The 22,154-nt window shown below is 34.8% G+C and overlaps 1 protein-coding gene across 4 annotated transcripts in view; it reads left to right on the forward strand.

Annotated features, from left to right (window-relative positions):
• The window catches only part of septin12 (septin 12), a 114,651-nt gene that overhangs the window by 69,831 nt on the left and 22,666 nt on the right, over positions 1-22,154 (forward strand). For all 4 annotated transcript variants that reach the window (XM_056453544.1, XM_056453545.1, XM_056453547.1 and 1 more), the window contains one exon: positions 9,120-9,356. In XM_056453544.1, coding sequence (XP_056309519.1) covers positions 9,120-9,356 — 237 coding nt within the window. The remainder of the gene's footprint in view (positions 1-9,119; positions 9,357-22,154) is intronic.

Raw genomic sequence — 22,154 nt, forward strand, 5'->3', positions numbered from 1 at the left:
TGATAGTTCTCTCAAAAACAGTAAAATAAATAAATAAATAAACATCCTTAAATTTATTGACACTTTTAGAATAACAGGGAGTGCAAATCTTGTGTGAAGTGTCCCTTTAAGATAAACCCTTTTGGTAACGGTGTGTTTGCATACTTGTGTTAATGGCCTTTTGTTGGCCTGTTAATGTGACACACTCATGTATATGAAGCAGTGAGAGCATCTGTGATGTCATGTTGGGTGCAGCTCACAGTCACTGCCATTAGCGATGCATAATAAAGGACTGCAGACTTGGCATTTCCTGGGGATTGTTTTACATTCTCATGTTTTCATACACAAATGAGCTGGTTTTAACATACACACGGTGTGATGCCTGCTTTGAATATGGGCGTGAAAGAAGCTGTGGTTACAATGCATCAACTCATATTTAAGATGATTCCTTCCTATGCCCTAGATCTAGATCCATTTTCCACAACCTTCATCATAAGTGCTGCACTGTAAATCATTAATGTTGCCTTACATTTTTTTAGTTGAATCAAATTAACCCTTCTAGTCAGCTCAACTTACATTAATCAAACTGACTCAAAATGTTAAGTTAAACTTTGTATAGCTTAATGAATTTAGTTGAAACACAAGTCACTTATTAAAGTCAAGGTAAAGCAACATAAAAATATGTTGTCTTTTTATCATTACATTTGTACAGTGTGTTATTGTGCTGTGGTTGTCCTGGTTTGATAACTTTTTTTTTCCCAAAATTTTAGTGCAAGTATTAATAAAATGGAATTCGAATGCACTCACACTTCAACCATTGCAGTGTTTTTTCAGCATGAAGATGAATTTAATTTTAAAGTTGATACTCTACAGATAATAGCTGAGTTCTGACAAAATTAAATCATCAAAATATTCTGCTTTAGATATTTACTGTGTGAGTTTTGTTGTGCTACCAAGTGACCAAACTATATTTATATTTATATTGTATTCATCCCGCTGTCACAAATGAATACATGTCTGTCAACATATCACATTTCCTCAGAAACAGCTGGAACGTGACTCATTTTGTACAATTAAGGTTGTATTTTTTCCATAAAACCACTTGCTGCTGAAATAAATTAACAAGCAAGTTAAATTCAAATAAAAAATAAAATTACAACACAGAGAAAAGAAAAAAAAAACCTTTACAGTATTGTATTCATTTGCAGTTAGACAATATCAACTGTAAAAATAATTCAAATAAGTTAATACCTACATGATAAGTGGTCTTCTGTATACGTTTGGGGTCAAACATTATTAGTGATCACCAGTGGTGTAAAGTAACAAATTAAAAATACTCAAACTGTAATTGAGTAGTTTTTCTCAGGACTTGTAATTTACTAAGTAGTTTTAAAAATGTGTACTTTTACTTTCCCTTGAGTACATTTTAGTGGTACTTTTACTCCACTACATTCCTTCAACCTGCAGTCACTACTTTATTTTTTCTTGTCTATGTGGATTGGCTGAGTAAAAATCCCCAATTCCTGTCCAATCAAATTGCACAGGTAAATCGCATCATACTGAACGACCTCAAGACATTGCCGCTTTAAAGATGCAGCAAATCGTTAGGAAGCATTAAAAGTGTCCAAGAAGATGTCGAAAATCTTAACAATTAATGACCCACAGAATGTATGTACGGTTGAAGTCAGAATTATTAGCCCTCCTGAATTATTAGCCCCCTGTTTATTTTTCCCTAATTTCTGTTTAATGGAGAGAAGAGTTTTTTCAACACATTTCTAAACTTAATAGTTTTAATAACTGATTTATTTTATCCCTGCCATGATGACAGTAAATAATATTTTACTAGATATTTTTCAGGACACTTCTATATAGCTTAAAGTGACATTTACAGTCTTAACTATGTTAATAAGGTTAACTAGGCAAGTTAGGGTAATTAGGCAAGCCATTGTATAACGATGTTGTTTTCTGTAGACTATCGGGGAAAAAATATAGCTTTAAGGGGCTAATAATTTTGACCTTAAATATTCTTTAATAAATTAAAAACTGCTTTTATTCTAGCCGAAATGAAACAAATAAGACTTTCTACAGACGATAAAATATAATCAGACATACTGTGAAAATGTCCTTGCTCTGTTAAACACCATTTGGCAAATATTGAAAAAAGAAAACAAAAATCAAAGGCTAATAATTCTGACTTCAACTGTATGTATGTATGTATTTAGACTGTATGTTACTGATGAATGAAGATGTCTGTATGATGACTGAAATTGCCAAATGGTCTTAAATGATCACTAAATGCACTACAGAATGTTACATATCCACACACACTAACAAACCGTCACCTTAGAATTATAAGGTTCTATCTGACATTTTTCTCAAACTTGAGTTATTGACAAATTCTTATTAAATGACAATTTATTTACATTATGGGAAGTTTTTTTATAAGTTGTTTACATTTAAGACTTTTTATTTAAGAAACAAATGTTACACACATACTGTTTGCTATGGAATGCAAAAACTTTAAAGCTCAATATCTCAAAATCATTCAGAACACTGATAGAACCTTATAATTCCAAGGTGAAAAAACATATTGCATGGAAATGCATCAGTATAATACTTAATACTCACTACTCTTGGGTACTTTTAAAAGGGCAATTTTTAACTCGTACCTTTTTTCTAGTTGCACTACATTTTGGGCAAGTAATGGTACTTTTACTTGAGTTTGATTTTTCAGTTCTCTTTCCACCACTGGTCATCACATTTAAGCCTGTTTACACAAATTTCTTTATATAGATCAGTTAAAGGAGCGAGTCTTTATTTTTTTCAAAATATGTGATCATAGGTTTCCATGTCTCATAAAAATTGAACAAATCCCGTCATTAAATATTTAATTTTCTCTAATTTCAAATATAAAACCAGATTACACATTCACATTGAAGCTTCAGGTGGGAGCAATGTTAATTTGTAACATTAGATCGGTAACAGTTCATGTGTGTCTTATCTATTAAATGTATAGGCCTACCAGCTCAAGTTATCCATTACTTCTCAGCATGAGAAATACAAGGTGTGGTGTGTGAGCGTGTGAACAGATTGAAAAGCGTGTGTCACATGGTAAATGTGTGAGTCTTGAGAGAGACTTGAGAGCCCTGTGAATGTTGTTAGCATTTGGCTAACTAACCTTTACAAACTAACACTTACTTCCAGGGTGTAAGGTTAAGCGATAAAGCAAATGTGTTTTTTCTGTTCATCACTAGATTTCTGCTATGGCATTATTAGAGGGTGTATGAAGAAAAAAATCATAGTATTAGACATGTAAAATCTTTTACAGAGCTGTTTTGAATGTGATGAATCACACACTTTTAGCTTTTGTTCCTGGTACATCATACAAAATATCTCAAGTACTGGATGTCAACCATTTGGTGAAATCAAGACATTTAGTCATCATTTACTCACCCTCAAATAATTCCAAAACACGTAAGAAAATCATTCAGAAATATTCAAGAAATAGTTTTTAACAAATCTTAAGGATTTCTGTTCCTTCATTGAAAGTCTAATTACCCAAACTTCTATTCAGCTCTAAACTCAAAATACTTCAGAATGTTCATAAGAGATGAATGCAAATACAAAATCAAGTAGTTTAATTCAAGTCTTCTAAAGAGACATGATTGCTTTATAACATTTGAAACTGATTTTATTTAGGCTTTTCACATATGAACACTTTAGGCATTAAACTTTGGTCACAAAAACATAACATTAAATTCATTCTTGTATTTCACAAGGCATGATTGAGCATCAATCTTGTATTATCAAGCCTTTGAGTTCACTGATCAGTGTTTATGTGTAAAGAACAAGTCTATATTTTGATTTGGATAGCTTAATTTTGATCTCTATACACGGCACCACACTAAATTGACCAGTTTCAGTTGATCAGTCCCTGTATATGTGTATATGTATGTATGTATATATATATATATGTATATATATATGTAAATGTATATATAGATATAGATATAGATACAGGGGTTGATCTGACTGAAACACTGGCCAATTTAGTGTTCGAGGTTTCATGCCTAAATTTGATCAGTCAAATACTAAGCTGCTATCCTTGCTTACTTGTGAACCTAATGTGATTGCAACTCTTGTTTTGAACAATGTGACTGGAGTGTTTTGTCCAACAGGACAACTTCAGTAGTTATCAGAGGGATTTCTAGCAATCCTCTTATAAAACAGAGCTGTCTCGAGATATACAAACTACAGTACAGGGATAAGACAAACAGCAACACACTCTATCCACCCCCTGTTGCTTTGCCAGTTAAGTCAGACGGGCATCCTCTGACCAGCTGACAGGTGTCCGTGCCTCAGTAGTTAACCAGCGCCGTGTCAACTGCTGTCTCTATGTTGGGCGCTCTTGCGAATGAACTCAATTGAGCTGAACAAACTGAAGCCCGGGCTGCAAACCCATTTTTTATTCGCCACTGACAATATGCTGCATAAAGTTCAATGCGCATGGAAGGTGCTTTCCATATCCATTTCCATTCTGTGGGTGCTGAGTAAATCTTAAGATAAAAATCAACCCCTGCGTGACCCACATATCAAACGTTGACAAATGAATCTAATGCCTCATTTCTAGCCCAGGATGGAAGCGCAATTATGGACAATTCTCAATTCTTCGTCCTCATTATTTCAATTCCCCGTCTGAATCGATCTGCGGCGCTCGTACATTTGCCTCCTGTCAGTCATGATAATGTGCATTAATCTCCACCTGGATGCTCTGAGCATGCTCACAGCACACCTCTCCGGCTCATAAACGAGACTGTCCAAAATGAACATCACTTCCTCAAATTAATTGCAGCCGTGCATTGTGCTAGCACAGAACATGTCAGGTAATGTGGGTGCTGGATAATTGTATGCAAAATAGATTCACAGTGTAATAATACTTATAATATAATATGTAATATTATGATTTATAGGCGTCACGGTGGCACAGTGGGTAGCACAATCACCTCACAATAGAAGGTCGCTGGTTCGAGCTCCGGCTGGGTCAGTTGGCATTTCTGTGTGGAGTTTGCATGTTCTCCCCTTGTCTTTAGTTTCCCCCACAGTCCAAAGACATGCAGTATAGGTGAATTGAATAAGCTAAATCGGCCGTAGTATGTGTGTGCATGCAAGAGTGAATGGGTGTTTCCCAGTGTTGGTTTGCAGCTGGAAGGGCATCCACTGCGTAAAACATATGCTGGATAAGTTAGCGGTTCATTCTGCTGTCGCAATCCCTAGTTAATAAAGGGACTAATCCAAAAAGAAAATGAATGAATGAATTATGATTTATATAAACAGTTTTATTACAATATTATAAACTGTGTATTTTTTATTTAATTAATCAAATATTAAGTCAAAAATAATTATTAGGTGAACAACTGTTTTATTTTGACCCTGGATTACAAAATAAGTCATAAGGTTTAGTTTTTGGGTATTTATTTATTTATTTTTTTTGTTTAATTAAGATTTCTGCATCATCTAAAAGCTAAATACACAACCTTTATATTGATGTAAGGATGTTAGAATAGGATATGTTAGGATAGGACAGTGTTTGGTTGAGAACTGTTTGAATATTAGGAATCTGAGTGTTTAAAAATTTTAAATAATGAGAAAATTCACTTTAAAGTTGTCAACGTTTATATATTTGCTAAGTATATCACTAATATAAAATTAACATTACAAATTACTAATTAGATTTAGTTTCAAGTAAGAAATTTGCTAAATAATTTCATGGAACAAGAGCTGTTGTTAATAAACTAATGATGTTAAAGTAAAAATTATAATTTTGACTTAATTTTATTATTATTATTATTATTATTATTATTATTAAGGAAACTTAAACACAAAATATAAATTTAAGATGAAAAAATAAGAAAAAACACTTATTTACAATGGCAACTTACAGCAGCGAGGTAGGATTAAGTTGCAGTGCTAATGTTAACTAATAAATATAATAAAATAATTTTATTTTGAATAATAAAAAATAAAACCAAAAATAAAGCAAAAAAATATATATGTTTACACATGGTACACACAGTAAACATGTATTTGTTTTAAGTATTATAATACTGTAAACATTTTCAGTCATTTAAATGTTGCCTTAAATTACGTATGATCAAACTGGCATATGGCAGTTCTAGGCATGTGCCGGTATCACATTTTCATGCTGCGATTAATTGATTGAGCTTTTATCACGGTATACGGTATTATCACGATATTGTAATTTTACTAGAGAAACAGGTAAAAAAACACAAAAAACTTCAATAACAAAACTTTAATAACTTTTTAATTAACTAGAAGTACTTCAAACATTTGAATACAAATAAATATAAATAAAACAATACACAATTTAAAAGTAAACTTGAGCAATTATATCAAAGTGAATGTGCAAAAGGGAAACCGTCTTCGATCAGAAATCCCTCTGCATTTTTTTGGAACCCAAAATATTTCCAAACTTCTGACTTTAACCTTTTTGAAGGGGGATAAATTGTCGGCAGCGTTCCTCCTTCCGCCATGCTTCTTCTTCGTGTGAGCAGGGCTGGACTGGGGCAAAAAATCGGCCCTGGCATTTTGGGCCAGAGCGGCCCACTAAATTCAATCAAAATGCTATCTATCTATGCATGTCCAATATTTTTATCAACTCATATTCTATAAAACACAAAAGCCATATATATGAAATAAATAAATAAATACAAACTTTAATCTCAATTTAATTTCTGTATGCTGTCCATAAAGATATTTGTTGAGTTCTAAAAAAATACACTATTCATTCATTTTATTTTCTTCGCATAAGTCCCTTATTTATCAGGGGTTGCCACAGTGGAATGAACTGCCAACTATTCCAGCATGTTTTATGCAGCAGATGCCTTTCCAGCCACAACCCAATATTGGAAACCACCCATACACACTCATTCACACACACTCATACACTACAGCCAATTTAGCTTATTCAATACACTATTGACTCAGCCTATATTCAATAATAAACATAACAAAAACTGCCTGCTAATGCAGGGGTAAATCTTCAAAGGGAACAGTGTTACATTTTAACCTCTTTCACCTCATCCTGCTTGCTGTTTCACTATCTAAACAATGAAAACATAATATAAGTCAAATTTGTTTCATTTTGATATTATGATTAACAGACACCAAACAGCCTCGTGTAGCTGCATATTTTTATGAGCATCATCTTCACACTGCATATTTATAACAAAACAGGGCTTAAATATAACTGTCTCCTTTCATTTCCATTGAAAAGAATGAACTTTACCCTGTCTCTTTTGCAGAATATCAGTTTTAATAACCAATAATGGCCATTATAACAGTATAACGTACATTAAATTTAAACAATAAAGGTTAGCAATCAGTCAATGTGCAGAATCAGTGTATGTGGTTACATAAATTAATATATTAGCTTTGCACTCAGCCAAAACAGTTAACTGAGAACAAGTGATTCAAAAGACATAAGAATTGTTAGATAGAGACCACAAGATGAATTCAATATCACGTTTAACAACTATAGTGAGATGAGATCACCCAGCAGATGACTGTCTGACATGCACTATACTCTGACCTGGGGTTGATGCTTACCCGCTGAACTAGTGGCTGCAGCTCTGGGCAGAGAGTGTGTAGTCACGTGATTTGCGTTTTTAGCCATGTACTAGAATGAACAGAGAACTTTTCAGAATCGCTAAATGAAACGCCGGTGTATTTCCCGCCTCCCTTGCGTTTCTTCTCTCTGACTCTCGACTATTTTGACAAATACACACAGACGACGCACGCTCACACGGAGTCCAAAATAGGAGTTTGTGATTGGGCCAGCCCAATGTCAATACCGAAAAGTGCCAATGGGCTGCAGGGTGTCACATGGGCCGGCCCGGTCTGTCTGTCCGGGAAAAAAAGCATCTACTTTCAGAGAGTCACAGATCACAGCAGCGTCAATCAATAAGGCAGAAAAAAACGATAGGCTGCTAAGCCTTTTATGGGCCGATCAGATCATTAGACGATGATCAGCCAGGCCCAAAAAGTACGTCGGCCCACCGGGAAAGTGCCCAGTCTGCCAGATGGCCTGCGTATGAGGATTATAGTGCGGTGGCAGCGGCGGCGCGCACTGCGCACACAGGGCTTCTACATGCGGGGATTGTTTACATCAGAGTGCGCATCAGTTCTGCGCAGCATATACGCAGTGTTTCTTCAAGCGGTTGATGGAAAATAAGCTAAGGCGCGTTCTAAGAATATAAATTCGGATCTATTATTTTTCACGGTATTTTGAAGTGCCCGCGATAACAATATCGTGCATATTCATTACCGTGATTTATCGCATTACCGAATACCGGCACAAGCCTAGGCAGTTCCATCTGCTGTGGTGACCCCTGATATATAAAAAACCAACCCGAAGGAAAATGAATGAATGAATGAATGAATGAATGAATGAATGAATGAATGAATGAATGAAACTGGCATATATAAATTAACATAAAAGATCAAGCTAAATTTCATATAACTTGAAATTCAATTATTTGGATGAGTTTATGGGATAAACAATACAAACATATGTTGCCATAACATTTTTATCATTTCAATATATATAAAAAATAATGATTAAAAGGTGTTGCAATGACTTTCTTATCATAACTTTTTTTAATATTCCAATGTTAATGATATCATATTAGAGCACTTGAATACAAGTAAATGAATACTTGAATACAATCTCTAAGCAATATGAGTACCCTTATATAGCACTTCTTGTGTGTATTGCCTCTTCATGTTGAGTTACCTAATGCCTTTGTCATTTGTAAGTCGCTTTAGACAAAACCATCTGCTAAATGTAATGTCACTGTAAATGTATATCACAATCTATATAAAGCATCCTAGTGTGTCATTTTTAGTGTGCAGAGGGTTGCTCTCTATGTACAAACCAGACCTCAGACTGATAAACAGAAAAATATGCTGCATTACATCAAAAATAAAAGCGAGCACTCATTTGGGGACAGAGCTGATTCAGATTTTTCTTAAAAGCCTCTCAATGCAGTGCAACATTTGTTTAAAGGCTTCTTATGAGCTTCCTGTATGCTAACTTGGGGCTTTTCTCTCTCTTTTGGCAGACACAGCACAGGAGCAGGGCCTGGATCTGGAGCCGCCTGTCCCGATGGAGGAGGAGAAGGAGGTGATGGAGATGGAGGTGGAGATTGAAGATCCGCTGCCGTGCCTCAGTGAAGCTGACACACAGGGCATCATTAAGGGCAGAGATCTGTTCGGATATGTCGGCATTGAGGCAGTCCTGGACCAGATGAGACGCAAAACCATGAAGGCCGGCTTTGAATTTAACGTCATGGTGGTTGGTAAGTGGACGATTGGACAGACATTGGACTTTAAAAGTTTTTTTAAAAGCAAGAGTCTGAAGATGAAGAGGGAAAAATTAAAAAATAACTGATTGATATTGACATACTACTTTAAGTGATTGATTACATAGGAATTGCACACTTTTTGTTATGTTTACATATGCAACTGAGATAATATTTAATTAAAGGGCTGCTGTTTTTGCATAGTGCTAGCAAGAATAGAATAGGAACATTGTATGAAGTTAGGTTAAAAATATATATTCTATATCTATATATTTTCTATCCTAAATAGCATTTTAATAATAAAATAAAATGATAAAAATGAAAACAATCAATCAGATTTATGCAGACACACTTGCATAAAATGAACAGAAATAAGGAAAAATAAGATAAGAAAAAACAATAAATAAAGAAATAATTACAATTATTGACTACAGTTGCATTCAATTATGCTAAAATAGCTCGACTTCATACATAAGCAACAACGCAATGCATAATTTGTATGCTTAATGGTTGAGATCAGAATCGTTTCGTACATAATGTATACATATGTATATATATTTTTTATCAATTATTATGATTAATTTAATTGAAAATATTTCTATTTCAATTTAAAGCTGTTCCTTTATACCTTTTATTCATAAAAAAAGAAGTATAAATAAATCAGTTTGGTAACACTTTACAAAAAGGTTCATAAGTTAATGCATTTACTAACATGAACTAATCATGAACAACACCTGTACAGCATTTATTAATCATAATTGAACATTTACTAATGCATTATTAACATCCAAGTCCATGCTTGTTAACATTAGTTAATGCACTAGTTAGTTAATTAGTTAATTCAAGGCAGTTAACATGAACTAACAATGAACTACTGTATTTTCTACTCTGTATTTTAATTAACGTTAACTAACATGAACAAATACTGTAGTAAATGTATTGTTCATTGTTTGTTCATGTTAGTAAATGCATTAATTAACATTAACTAATGAACCTTATTGTAAAGTGTGACCATCAGTTTAAACAAATATAATAAGCCGCATAACTGTTTTCAAGATTTATAATTAGAAGAAAATGTTTGTTGAGTATCCAGTCAATGTGAGGATCATGTGACACAATATTATGTAGTTTTACTTTAGTTTAAATATGCAACTGAGATATTATATAATTAAAGGGCTGCTGGTTGATTTTGCATATTGCTAGCAAATAATAAATCAGAATATTAGTTATTTTAAAAATAGTTGTCTTTTTTTATTACATTAGAGTCAAATTACATTTTATGATTAGAGTCAAATGTTTTCACTGAAGGTATTTTGGGGAATATCTTTTACCACACCATAATTGTAAAAATTCTGTGCACAACAACAACAAAAAATCGACAACAACAAAAAAATGTTACAGAATAAAATGTTGTATATACATTTAAATGGGCGGCATGGTGATGCAGTGGGTTGCACTGGCGCCTCACAGCAAGAAGGTTGCTGGTTGGAGCCCAGGCTGGGTCAGTTGGCATTTCTGTGTGAGGTTTGCATGTACACATGGATTTCTTCCGGGTGCTCCGGTTTCCCCCGCAAGTCCAAAGACATGCGCTATAGGTGAATTGGGTAAGCTAAATTGTGTATGTACAATGCATGTGTGTATGTCCTGGTCCTCCAGGTTAGGGGTTGAGCGTTGGGCTAACAACCCACCTCGTAAAAATTAGATGAAACACCAACATGGTGCGGCAAAATTTCTGTGTGGACTTTGCACCTTCTCCCTGTGTTGGCGTGGGATTCATCCGGGTGCTCTGGTTTCCACCATAGTCCAAAGACGTGCGGCATAAGTGAATTGGATGAACTAAATTGACTGTAGTGTACGAGTGTGTGTATGAATGCGGGAGTGTATGGGTGTTTCCCAGTACTGGATTGCGGCTATAAGGGCAAAGCATATGCCTGAATAGTTGGAGGTTCATTCCACTGTGGTGACCCGTGATGAATAATGGACTAATCCGAAGGAAAATTAATATATAATTATAAATATATCTGTGAAGTTTGATATTTAAAAGTGCTGCTGAAATTGAGATTTATGGATCAGTGCCGGAGAAAAAAAACATTTTAAGATGCCATTTTTAAAATATGAATTTTAATTGAAATCTACAGGCACAAACTGAAAAAAGTGCAACAAAAGAAACATTAAAAATGCATTTTGTATGTTTTCTTTCAGTTAGACTGGATAAAAATAGCCAAATTTTCTGTTTTTGCCTGTAGTGTTGCACCTTAAAGAAAGAGATGTTCAGTTTGAACGTGAATCAAAGAAAATCAAGACCCTCAAAGACCCTTCTTAAACTTTCAATTTTTCAAACGGCGTGTATAACGGCTCAGCTTCGGTGACTTCACACCTCTTGCTTTCCTGCTCAAAGTGTGAACTTCAGCTCAGCTAGTTTTTTAGAGCTTGGTTTAGTTGGGCTTACCTTAGCCAAGACTGCAGAGATGAAAATAGAACAGACTTGAGATGTGAAATCAGGTAAAAAGTCTGTTCAAAAACATCTACACCAAGCTGAGTATAAGTTGAGAAAGGTGCAGGAAGATGTTCAGCCTAAAACAGGAAACACAGTCAGGTGAAAAGGAAATGGTAAGATTGGCTGTTAAACGAAGGGTTAGAAACTCAGTTCTTTTTAGAGACCGTTATTCAGATAAGTACAAATGTTTATTTATAGTCAATTAAGATAAGTAGGTAAATGTATTGGTGGGCACCTTTCACAGACAAGAAGTCTCAAAAGTGCTTAACAGTAACAGGGTGTCCGCGGTGTTTTAAAAAGTATTAAACATTGATAAATCAACATAGAGAAATTTAAAGCCATTAAAAAGTCTTAAATGCTATTTTACAAGGTAATAAATGTATATAATTTTTGATTATGCAATGTATGGTTGTATGTTAAAGTTTGCCTGTATTAAATATGTGACTGTGCTATGTAGTTTATGAAATCAATAAAATCCTACTAGATTTGACATCATGTTACTTTGTTTACTGCAGTAACCAAGGCAACACCATTATTTCTGCAGTAGGCGCCACCCTACTGAATTAGCTAGATTCAATAGATTTTTATTCAGGATATCGATAACGTTTTAGTTTTGGATTAATTTCTTACATTAATATTTAATAAATATACTGTAAGTTAAAATCTCGCCAGTGTTTCCAGTTGAAACCTAAAGTGGTTATAAGGTCTTAAAATGTGTAGAAAGAGTCTTAAAAAAGGTCTTGAAAAGGTGTCAAATTAAGTTTCTGATTCCTGTATATACTCTGAATAAAAACTATATATGTACTTTAGACTGTAAAGATAATAAAAATAACAAGGCTTCTAACTGTACAAATCTTTTTTTATGTATTTCAGGGTTATTAAATTTAACTTAAACTGAAACCATAATTTAAAATTGAATTAAAAATAAATATTAAGAGAATCATATCTAGTTATGTCTTAGTTATGCCATGAAAATATTTAGAATTTTTCTATATTTTAAATCCAAAAACACAAATAAATAAAATAATTAACAATTAATTAAATGAATTTTAAATATGCATTTTACTAACAAAAGAGAAATTATAATAAATGGGCATTAATAATAAAATAATAATAATAATAATAATAATAATAATAATAATAATAATAATAATAATCACAAATAATAATAAAACAGAAACACACAACAAGATTGATCAAACTTACACAAAATAAATAGAAAAAGGGACAAAATAATACAACTTAACACATCGTATATATGGTAAAAGTTTGAGATCAGAATTATTTCATGAAGAAATGTATATTTTTTTTTATTAAACAAAGATGAAATAAATTGATCATATTTCTATTTCAACTGAAAGCTGTACCCTTATAACCCATAAAACTCTATTTATATTATATAAATATTTATATTTTGAATATACTTATAACTAAATCAGTTTATACAAAAATAATAAGCTGCATACTGTTTTCAAGATTTATAATAAGAAGTAAATGTTTCTTGAGGATACAATCAATGTGAGGATCATGTGACACAATATTATGTAGTTTTACTGTATTTACTGTAACTTGGTAGAAACAAGAGAGCATACTTAAAAATGAACTAACCCAAACCTATTGAAAAGTATATTTAGTATATACAATACCATATTTTCTCAAATATTTTAAAATCAGACATCATAAAGACAGTCAGGTGGGTTCTGCAAACCCAGAAGAGATTCAAAGAAATGAATTAACCTTACCACCTGTAGTACCATTTTCACTACAAGTACAATTCTATCCCGTTCAACTCTATCGTATTTACAGTTAGTTCAATATGCTGCTGCAAGGCTTTTAACCCATACCAAAAACATGACCACATCACACCAGTTATACGCTCTTTGCACTGGCTGCTCGTGTCACTTTTAAAATTCTTCTGTTGGTTTTTAAACCGCTAAATGGCTTGGCTCCTTCTTACCTGTCAGACCTGTTGACTGAACATCAGCCTGCTCGGTCTCTTTGGTCATATAACCAGTTACTAATATGCATCCCAAAGTCAAGACTGAAATGCAGGGGTGACTGTGCTTTCGCAGTAGCTGCTCCTACCTTGTAGAATGCTCTGCCCCCTTGTATTAGATCTATATCATCTCTGTATGTTTTTAAATCTAGGTTGAAAACATACCTTTTAGATTTGGCATTTTATCAGTGAGAATTGTTTGTTTTAGCTATAATTTTATATCTTTCTCTTTGTGATTTGTATTGTGCAGAACATTGGTCAACCTTTGGGTGTGTTTATTAGTGCTATATAAATAAAATTGACATTGACATTATAAAACATTTGATGAAAAAAAAACTGTGGTGATATTTTTATAATTGATTTATTTAAAGATGGATTTTATTAAAAAGATCTTTACTGTAAATTTCTTCACACTCTGAACTTTTCTACTCTTCCTAAAAGTCATAGATTTTCTTCCAGCTTTAAAATTAGGACCTTTCTCTGACAGTCCGGCAGAGCTCTGGCAGTTACAAGACATCTGCCTTATTCAAAGAGGCCACCTTATTCAAAGCTGACCAATCAGAGAGCTGCTCAAACCTGCCAAATCCCCCCTTTCCCTTTAGAGAGAGTGAGGGCAGGCCTGCAGATGGAGGAGGTGTTGGCCGACTGTGGACTTTACCTAATTAAATGGCAAGGGCTATTGTTGTGTTGTCTGTGGACTGGGAGACTGGAGCCCAGTGTGTTCAGAGTGTTCCCCAACTGGGCCAGCCAAGGGGATTTATGATGGCTGCGGCATCACAAATTCAAGGCCATCCAGCTCTCCAGTGAGAACCATTCTTCTTTCCCACTTTTTTGTGCCTATTTTTTTTAAACCGAGATGCCAGGTTTTTCTCACTCTTTTGCTTGTGCTTTCATTCTCATTGTTGGCTCCTCTGTAGTGGTAATAGATAGGAGGTTTTGCCAAATCCTACGAAGGCTTTGAGTCTCACAGAAAAAAAAATCAGAGTATCAGCTGCTGTTGCACAACCATGTCAGCAAAACAAATGAAAGCTGAAGTGTGGCGTTTTTGTATCGCTGGCATCATTGCTATAGTGTTGCAAAGAGTTCCTCCAAAACAGTTCTAGTTTGCCATCTGTCATTGTTTGGATATTCAGGTAAACACACTCTTTTTTGCAAGCATGAAAATGCCTACAGTTTTCATCCCAACACGTTTTAAATCATATTTAAAAGAATTGTGGGATGGACACTAGATGATTTTTGGAAAATTTTGCTGCTAGCATTAGAAAAAAAAAATGTCCCGTGGCTTTCATTTTTTCTGTACACTAGAATATTTCCTGTTTGTTAGTTGATAATAATAATAATAATAATATGAAATAATAATAATTCCTTACATTTATATATAGCGCTTTTCTGGACACTCTAATCACTTTACACATTGGGGGGGATCTCCTCATCCACAACCAGTGCGCAGCATCCACCTTGATGACAGGACGGCAGCCATATTGCGGCAAACCGCACATCACACACCAGCTGATTGGTGGAGAGGAGACAAAGTGATGAAGCCAATTATGATATGGGGATGTTAGGAAGTCATAATGGACAAAGGCCGGTGAGCAAATTTGGCCAGGATGCCGTGGTTAAACCCCTACTCTTTTTTTTCCGAAGGACATCCTAGGATTTTTTATGACCACGGAGAGATCAGGACCTCAGTTTAACGTCTCATCTAAAAGATGGCGCTCACTGAGCAGTATAGAGTCCCCTTCACTATACTGGGGTGTTAGGCCCACACAGACCGCAGGTTGAGAGCACCCTGCTGGCCTCACTAATACCACTTCCGGCAGCAACCTAGCTTTCCCATGCGGTCTCCCATCCAGGTACTGACCGGGTGCAGCCCTGCTTAGCTTCAGTGGGAGACCATAATACCATAGTTAGTTTGTTTTTCAGAAAACACCCACTAAAAATGTCACAGTAGTTTATATAGCAACACTGTAAAATGCGATTAGTTACTTAAAAAGTGAGAAAATCATTTAAAAGTGAAAAGTTGACTTTACTTAAAAAAGGTAGTCAATCTGTTGTAACTTGTAAATGTTAAGTTACTTAAGTTACTTAAATGTTAAGTTACTGTAACTTTAATATACTTATGCACATACAGTAGTTGACATTTGAAGTGATTCTAAACCTTTCATCAAGGTTGTCCTAAAACCATTAAACAACACCCATTCTTGCCCATTCTTTACCCATTTTTGATCCACTTCAGATGTTTACTTCTGTAGTTCATCAACTAAGGGGTAGCACAGTGGCTCAGTATTTAGCACAGTCGCCTCACAGCAAAAAGGTCACTGGTTTGAGTCCTGGCTGGGCCAATTAGCATTTCTGTGTGGAGTTTGCATGTTCTCCCCTTGTTCGCATGGGTTTGCTCTCAGTGCTTCGGTTTCCACCCACAGTCCAAAGACATGCGGTATAAGTGAATTTATTAAGCTAAATTGTCCGTAGTGTAAGAGTGTGTGTGTGAATGAGAGTGTATGGGAGCTTCCCAATGCTGGGTTGCAGCTGGAAGGGCATCCACTGCATAAAAAATATGCTGGAATAGTTGGCGGTTCATTCTGCTGTGGCAACCCCTGATAAATAAGGGACTAAGCTGAAGGAAACTGTATTAATGAATTAAAAAGAAAGCATATTAGAGCAATTACTGAAGGATTATAGATTATAAATATAGTACAATAGTAAAATATAGTAAAGTAGAAACTAGTAATTAATAACTCAAAATATTACAGTTTTACTAGGTTATATTTTAAACAAATAAATGAATCATTGTTAAATATTTCACACAAGGGATGAGCAAAAATTTGATGTTACGATTCACTAAATATTGGTAATCCTGTTCCCCATTTCTGATATATTGACTGCTTCACATGAATTTACATGAAACAGAGAATCATATTCTGGTTTAATTTTAACATGTACTTGAAATAAAAAGAGTTTACCAAAGCTCTTAATTTCTTTTCATTAAATATTCACTGGCAAACAATTGTTTACTGTTTATTTTTAGAAAGAGCAATGGCATTTATTAAATCAGTACTTGCTGAATCAATCAGATTCAAAATCAGAACCGAAATGATAACAAGGTTTGAATTACATACTTCAAAAACTAAATTGTCTGTAGTTTATGAGTGTGTGTGTGTGTGTGTGTGTCTGTGTGTGTGTGTGTGTGTGCGTGTGTGTGTGTGTGTGTGTGTGTGTGTGTGTCCCAATACTGGGTTGCAGCTAGAAGAGCATCCGCTGCGTAAAACATATGCTGGAATAGTTGGCGGTTCATTCCGCTGTGGCGATCTCTGAAATGGTGACTAAGCCGGAGGAAAATGAATGAATCTATGTATAAATGAGATCATCAACTAAAGTCTACTAATTTCTTTTTACTGTGGAAAAAAAATTGTCAGGCATTTTTAGATCAAGAAGCATTTAATGGTTTTCTAGAGAAGAAAAAAATGAAGAATCAGAGTGCAGCCACAAAATACATATTGATTTTATATCCTCATACTTAAAGGGACTACGCCAAAAATAAATTGAATGAATGAATGAATGAATCTTCATACTAGCCACTTTCCATCAAACTGATAGATTTAACTTTTCAACAATGAGCTTTGTGTCTTTACCTATTTTTATTTAAATTAGAACAGCTTACATTTGGTTTATTTTTATTTTTAAATGAATAAGGCAAACAGTGAAAAAGCCATTATTAACAATAAAATAATAAAAACTGAGATACATAGTATATACTAAAAGATATACTAACTTTACTTTTTTTTCCCCCCAGAGTTGTTGATCTTATACACATCTTTCAGCTTTTATATTTGATTAATTCTACCATATAATAATTTTTTGTTTCCATTCATTCATTTATTTTCTTTTTGGTTTAGTCCCTTTAATAATCAGGGGTCGCCAACTTATCCAGCATGTGTTTTACGCAGCGGATGCCCTTCCAGCCACAACCTAGAACTGGGAAACACTCCTGCATTCACACCCACACATACACTATGGCGCCTGTCTTTGGACTATGGGGGAAACTGAAGCACCCAAAGGAAACCCATGCGAACACAGCGAGAACATGCAAACTCCACACAGAAATGCCAACTGACCCAGCGACTTTCTTGCTGTGTGGCGACACTGCTACCCAATGTGCCACCGTGTTGCCCACACTTTCCTTTTCCTTTTAAAAAGTTATTTGAGTCTGCGCCAGTGAGGTAGTGGTTAGTGCATCGACACATGCACTCCAGTGCTCACGGCGACCCGAGTTCGATTCCACCTCGCAGTCCTATGCCGATCCTTCCCCTCTTTCTGCTCCCCATGCTTTCCAGTCAACACTCTCTAATGTCCTGTCTAATAAAGGTACAAAAACCCTGAAAAAATAATTATAAAAAATAAAAGTTATTTGAGACATTAAAGTACAACCTTTACTGGCGTTTTAATGTTTAATCATTTTTTTAATATAGAAAAATGTTATGTTTTAAGATCAAAATTCAGAGTCTACACTGGAAAAAATAATTACTGCAAAATTGTTGCAAACAATTTATTTGGGTTGAATTAAAAAACAAATTCAATTTAGTACATGTTCTAGATAATTTGTTTTGATTGATATTTTTTTTTATAAAAAAATTAATCCAAGGAATCATGTTTGAATATTTTTTTATCAGTGTAGATAAGAAATATTCATTAAAAATATCACTTTTAGTTTATATCTAACCCAAACAACTGCCAAAGCTGAAAAAATTAACATCTGTTGAAGCGCTCATTAAACACACTTTGGCTTTAAATTTGAAGCTCTCCGTTTTCTCAAAGTGTGTGGTAATGCTATTTTGGAACAGATATGACAACAACAGTCTTTACCTGTTCACATTTTGGCCACTTGGATGCTTTTCTGCTTGAGATCTGTTAGGTGGGGAGGAGATCTAAATCATGTTAAAGCAGATCAGTATTGTGATGAAATCAGCAGAGCAAAAATCTGCCTTTTGGCCTGCACAAGTTTCTTCCATGCCTCAGTGAACCGTGCTGGATACAATATTGGTATTGTAGGCATGGTGGTGCTATCCAGGCTTGCTTTTCTGGACAAACATCAAAGGTGAACCGCTCTCTTCTTTTACTGGTGAAGACAGGCATGGAAATGGGGAGCTGTTTGGCTCATTCTTGACACACTTTGAGGCTACTGACAGATCATTTGTTTCTCCATTTGCTTTTATTTTTAACACAGAATGTCTGAATTAAAATTAATTCAATGTTGTAAACTCTCTCTTTTTGGCTGTTGCCTTAGTGGTGGGTTGTAGAACACAAGGGCAAGGGTGTGTTTGGGAACACTAGCATGTTTTAGCTAGCGTGACATGGCAATGAATGAAAACTTGACAAGATACAGGAAGAGGTGGAATTGTGCGAACCCAAGATACACACAACAGGATGAAATAGCAGGAATGGAGGAAGCTCTGCAGGATGAGTTTGGTGCGCTTCACTCGCCCGTCCACATTTTCCTGCCCTGGGGTGCTTGTATCGAGTCGCACACACATATGGTAGCACTTGTAGTCTGTTGGTCTGTGTGGTTTGTCCTCGGTTGTAAAGGTCAAAACCTTTGTGTAGCCTCAGGGCTTAAACTACTCGGAGTCTCCCGGTTTCCCATAAGTCAAGTAGCCAAGCACTTCCAAATAGGAGTTTAGCATATTCTGACATTTTCGATGCAGTCGATACATTCGGCTTTGTTGTCGCCCTCAAGTCGAGAGGGCTTTGTAGATATTGTGTTCAAAGAAAATCTTTGTAAACTGCGCATCAAAGTGTCTCAGGGGAGAGGTCTTTTCACCATTTGAAATGCTTTTGAGAAATCAATCAGAGTTAAATGGATATGACACTGGTAAAATTACTAGCTGCATTTGTTGAAGTTTTAGGTGATTGCCGTAAATGACAAGCTGTGTAAAATACAGTGTTTTCTGGGTGAATGTGTCAGTGCATGACTCAGACAGACTCCTGACCGGGCCTGGCCTTTATTCTTTTCACATTACTCTGCCACTTCCTTTATGAGATCATCTGTGCTTGTATGAATTCTGTTTTCCGGGTTTTACATTAAATATCTAAACCAAATGGTGTTTGTGTTGCATATATTTTTGTGAATCAAAAGCACACAGCGCAAACAGTGCAGTCTAAACCAAGAACAGATGATTCTTTCAGTATGAGCCAGCTCATTTTAGTGAATCAAAAACACACTGCATGACAGGTGTAGTATGAATGGTTACCAAATTTTAGTTTCACTTTATTTTAAGATTTACTTATTACAGCGTAACTATTCGTTTGACTGCTGAGTAATGGCCCATTTCCACTGACTGGTACAGTACAATGCGGTACGGATCACCTTTGTCAGGCTTGCGTTTCCACTGCCAAAAAGGTACGAATGGTGTGCGTGGTGTACGACAGAACGTTTTAGTCGATGTCATTCTCGCTGGAGGAAATCTTACTCAAAGTAAAGCTGTAAGGGTCATTCACATATCAAATAAGAAGCACTTCTCACAAAACAGACGCTTTAAACACATAAATACTTGTCTATACTTGATTATAACTGCAGATCAAGGACGAAATAACCTACTGTAATGTCTGCAATTATATAAAATATGTAAATGAATGCAACATATATGAACACACACACAGTACAGACCCTAACAGTCTCCGATATGTTACCAATTACAGAAAAATTACACATAGCATACATTTAGTGCTTATTTGAGTTTAAAAAACAACACGCAACATATAGCCTACAGTCAGTGCAAACCTCTCATCTGTATATTTAATCTTCACCAGGACATGTAACCTCTTGTTAGACAGTAATTCAGTCATTCCGAGTTTATAATAGTCCAAAAGGTGAGGATAATAGTTATACATAGCAATCTGTTCATGTTTTAGGTTGCTGAAAGAATCATCTGCTCTTTTTTCCAGCTTCTCCGTTGTTTTTTCGCTCTTCACTCTTTTCAGAAAGGATCGGATGTCAGAAGCACTTCAATAATCACACACTGTACCACTCAATGGAAATGGGAAATAAGATGAATTAACTACATGTACTTACTATATTTTCATTGTTAGGTCTAGGCTTAGATGCATGTAATTATTAGAGCAAGTACATGGAACATGTAACATGGACACCTTAAAATAAACTGTTACCGATGGGTGTAGTTTGCAGTGTTGCCAGATTGGGCAGTTTTGTATTTGATTGTGCGGGTAAAAAAGTGTCTTAAGCATGTTGACAATATTTTAGCGGGTTTGAAACATAATTTTACATCCAATTTTTTTAACAAACATAACCATGTGCTGTTATTCCATTCAGTTAGAAGTGACCAGTGTGTAGAGGAATCTGCGTTAGCCCACCCACAAGCAGGTGAAGGAAAGTTTAATAAAAATCTGACTGTCCAGACAAATCTGACTCCCTTTCGTGTTTCGCTCATCACGCAGCACCTGCAGTTAAACTCACAGCGATTTATCATAACCTTTATCGATCAATTTTCCCGCAATTAACAGCAAAAACTAACATAGAAGCGTTGACTGATTGCCAAGCAGCACCTCAATGTGTTCAAAGGTGTGTAAACGTCAAATAGGACAAATTTATGCATTTACGCCATTATGCATTAACCTGAATCCATACTAGGTATCCATGGAGCTGCTGTGGAAGCTGGAACTCCTGTGTCCTGCTTCTGTTGTGTCAAACAAGTCATTGTTTCATGAGTTGCCAAATTAATTATTTTTACCTGATTTACTAGAGACACATTGGAGCACACTAGCTTCTTAAGATATCCTTAAAACTAACAGACAGATAGTCAGTAAAATGCTGTTTCTTTTTTTTTTTTGGTAATGTAAGAACAATGTTACTTTATATTTACTTTTATTTATACATTACCTGACCAACTACATTATAGTTTGCTTTCATGTGCATTTGTCCCTCTGTGTTCTGTTATTCGACTGTTCTGTCATAGGCTAGTGTTTTTATGTACTGTATTTTGTATGTATTATTATTATATTGTATTGGGTTTTTTTTCTTTCTTCTATATTTTGTTGTAGTTTTATAAAATACAAAAAGCACATGAATAAATGTTTAAAAAAACTCACAGACTAAAATCTAGTATCTAAAACTAAAAACTAACATCTAAAATACTTTATTTTAATTTCACAGGACATTTAATGTAAAGACTTTATATGCTTTATATAAACTTTTTAAAAATCATCTTTAAACAAATAAATCTACAATATATAGGTGAATATGTAGTGTAATCTACAGAGCAAGGAGTGAAGTATTATGACGTGATCC

The sequence above is a fragment of the Danio aesculapii genome, chromosome 3, assembly GCF_903798145.1.
Source record: "Danio aesculapii chromosome 3, fDanAes4.1, whole genome shotgun sequence".
NCBI classification, from domain to species: Eukaryota; Metazoa; Chordata; class Actinopteri; order Cypriniformes; family Danionidae; genus Danio; species Danio aesculapii.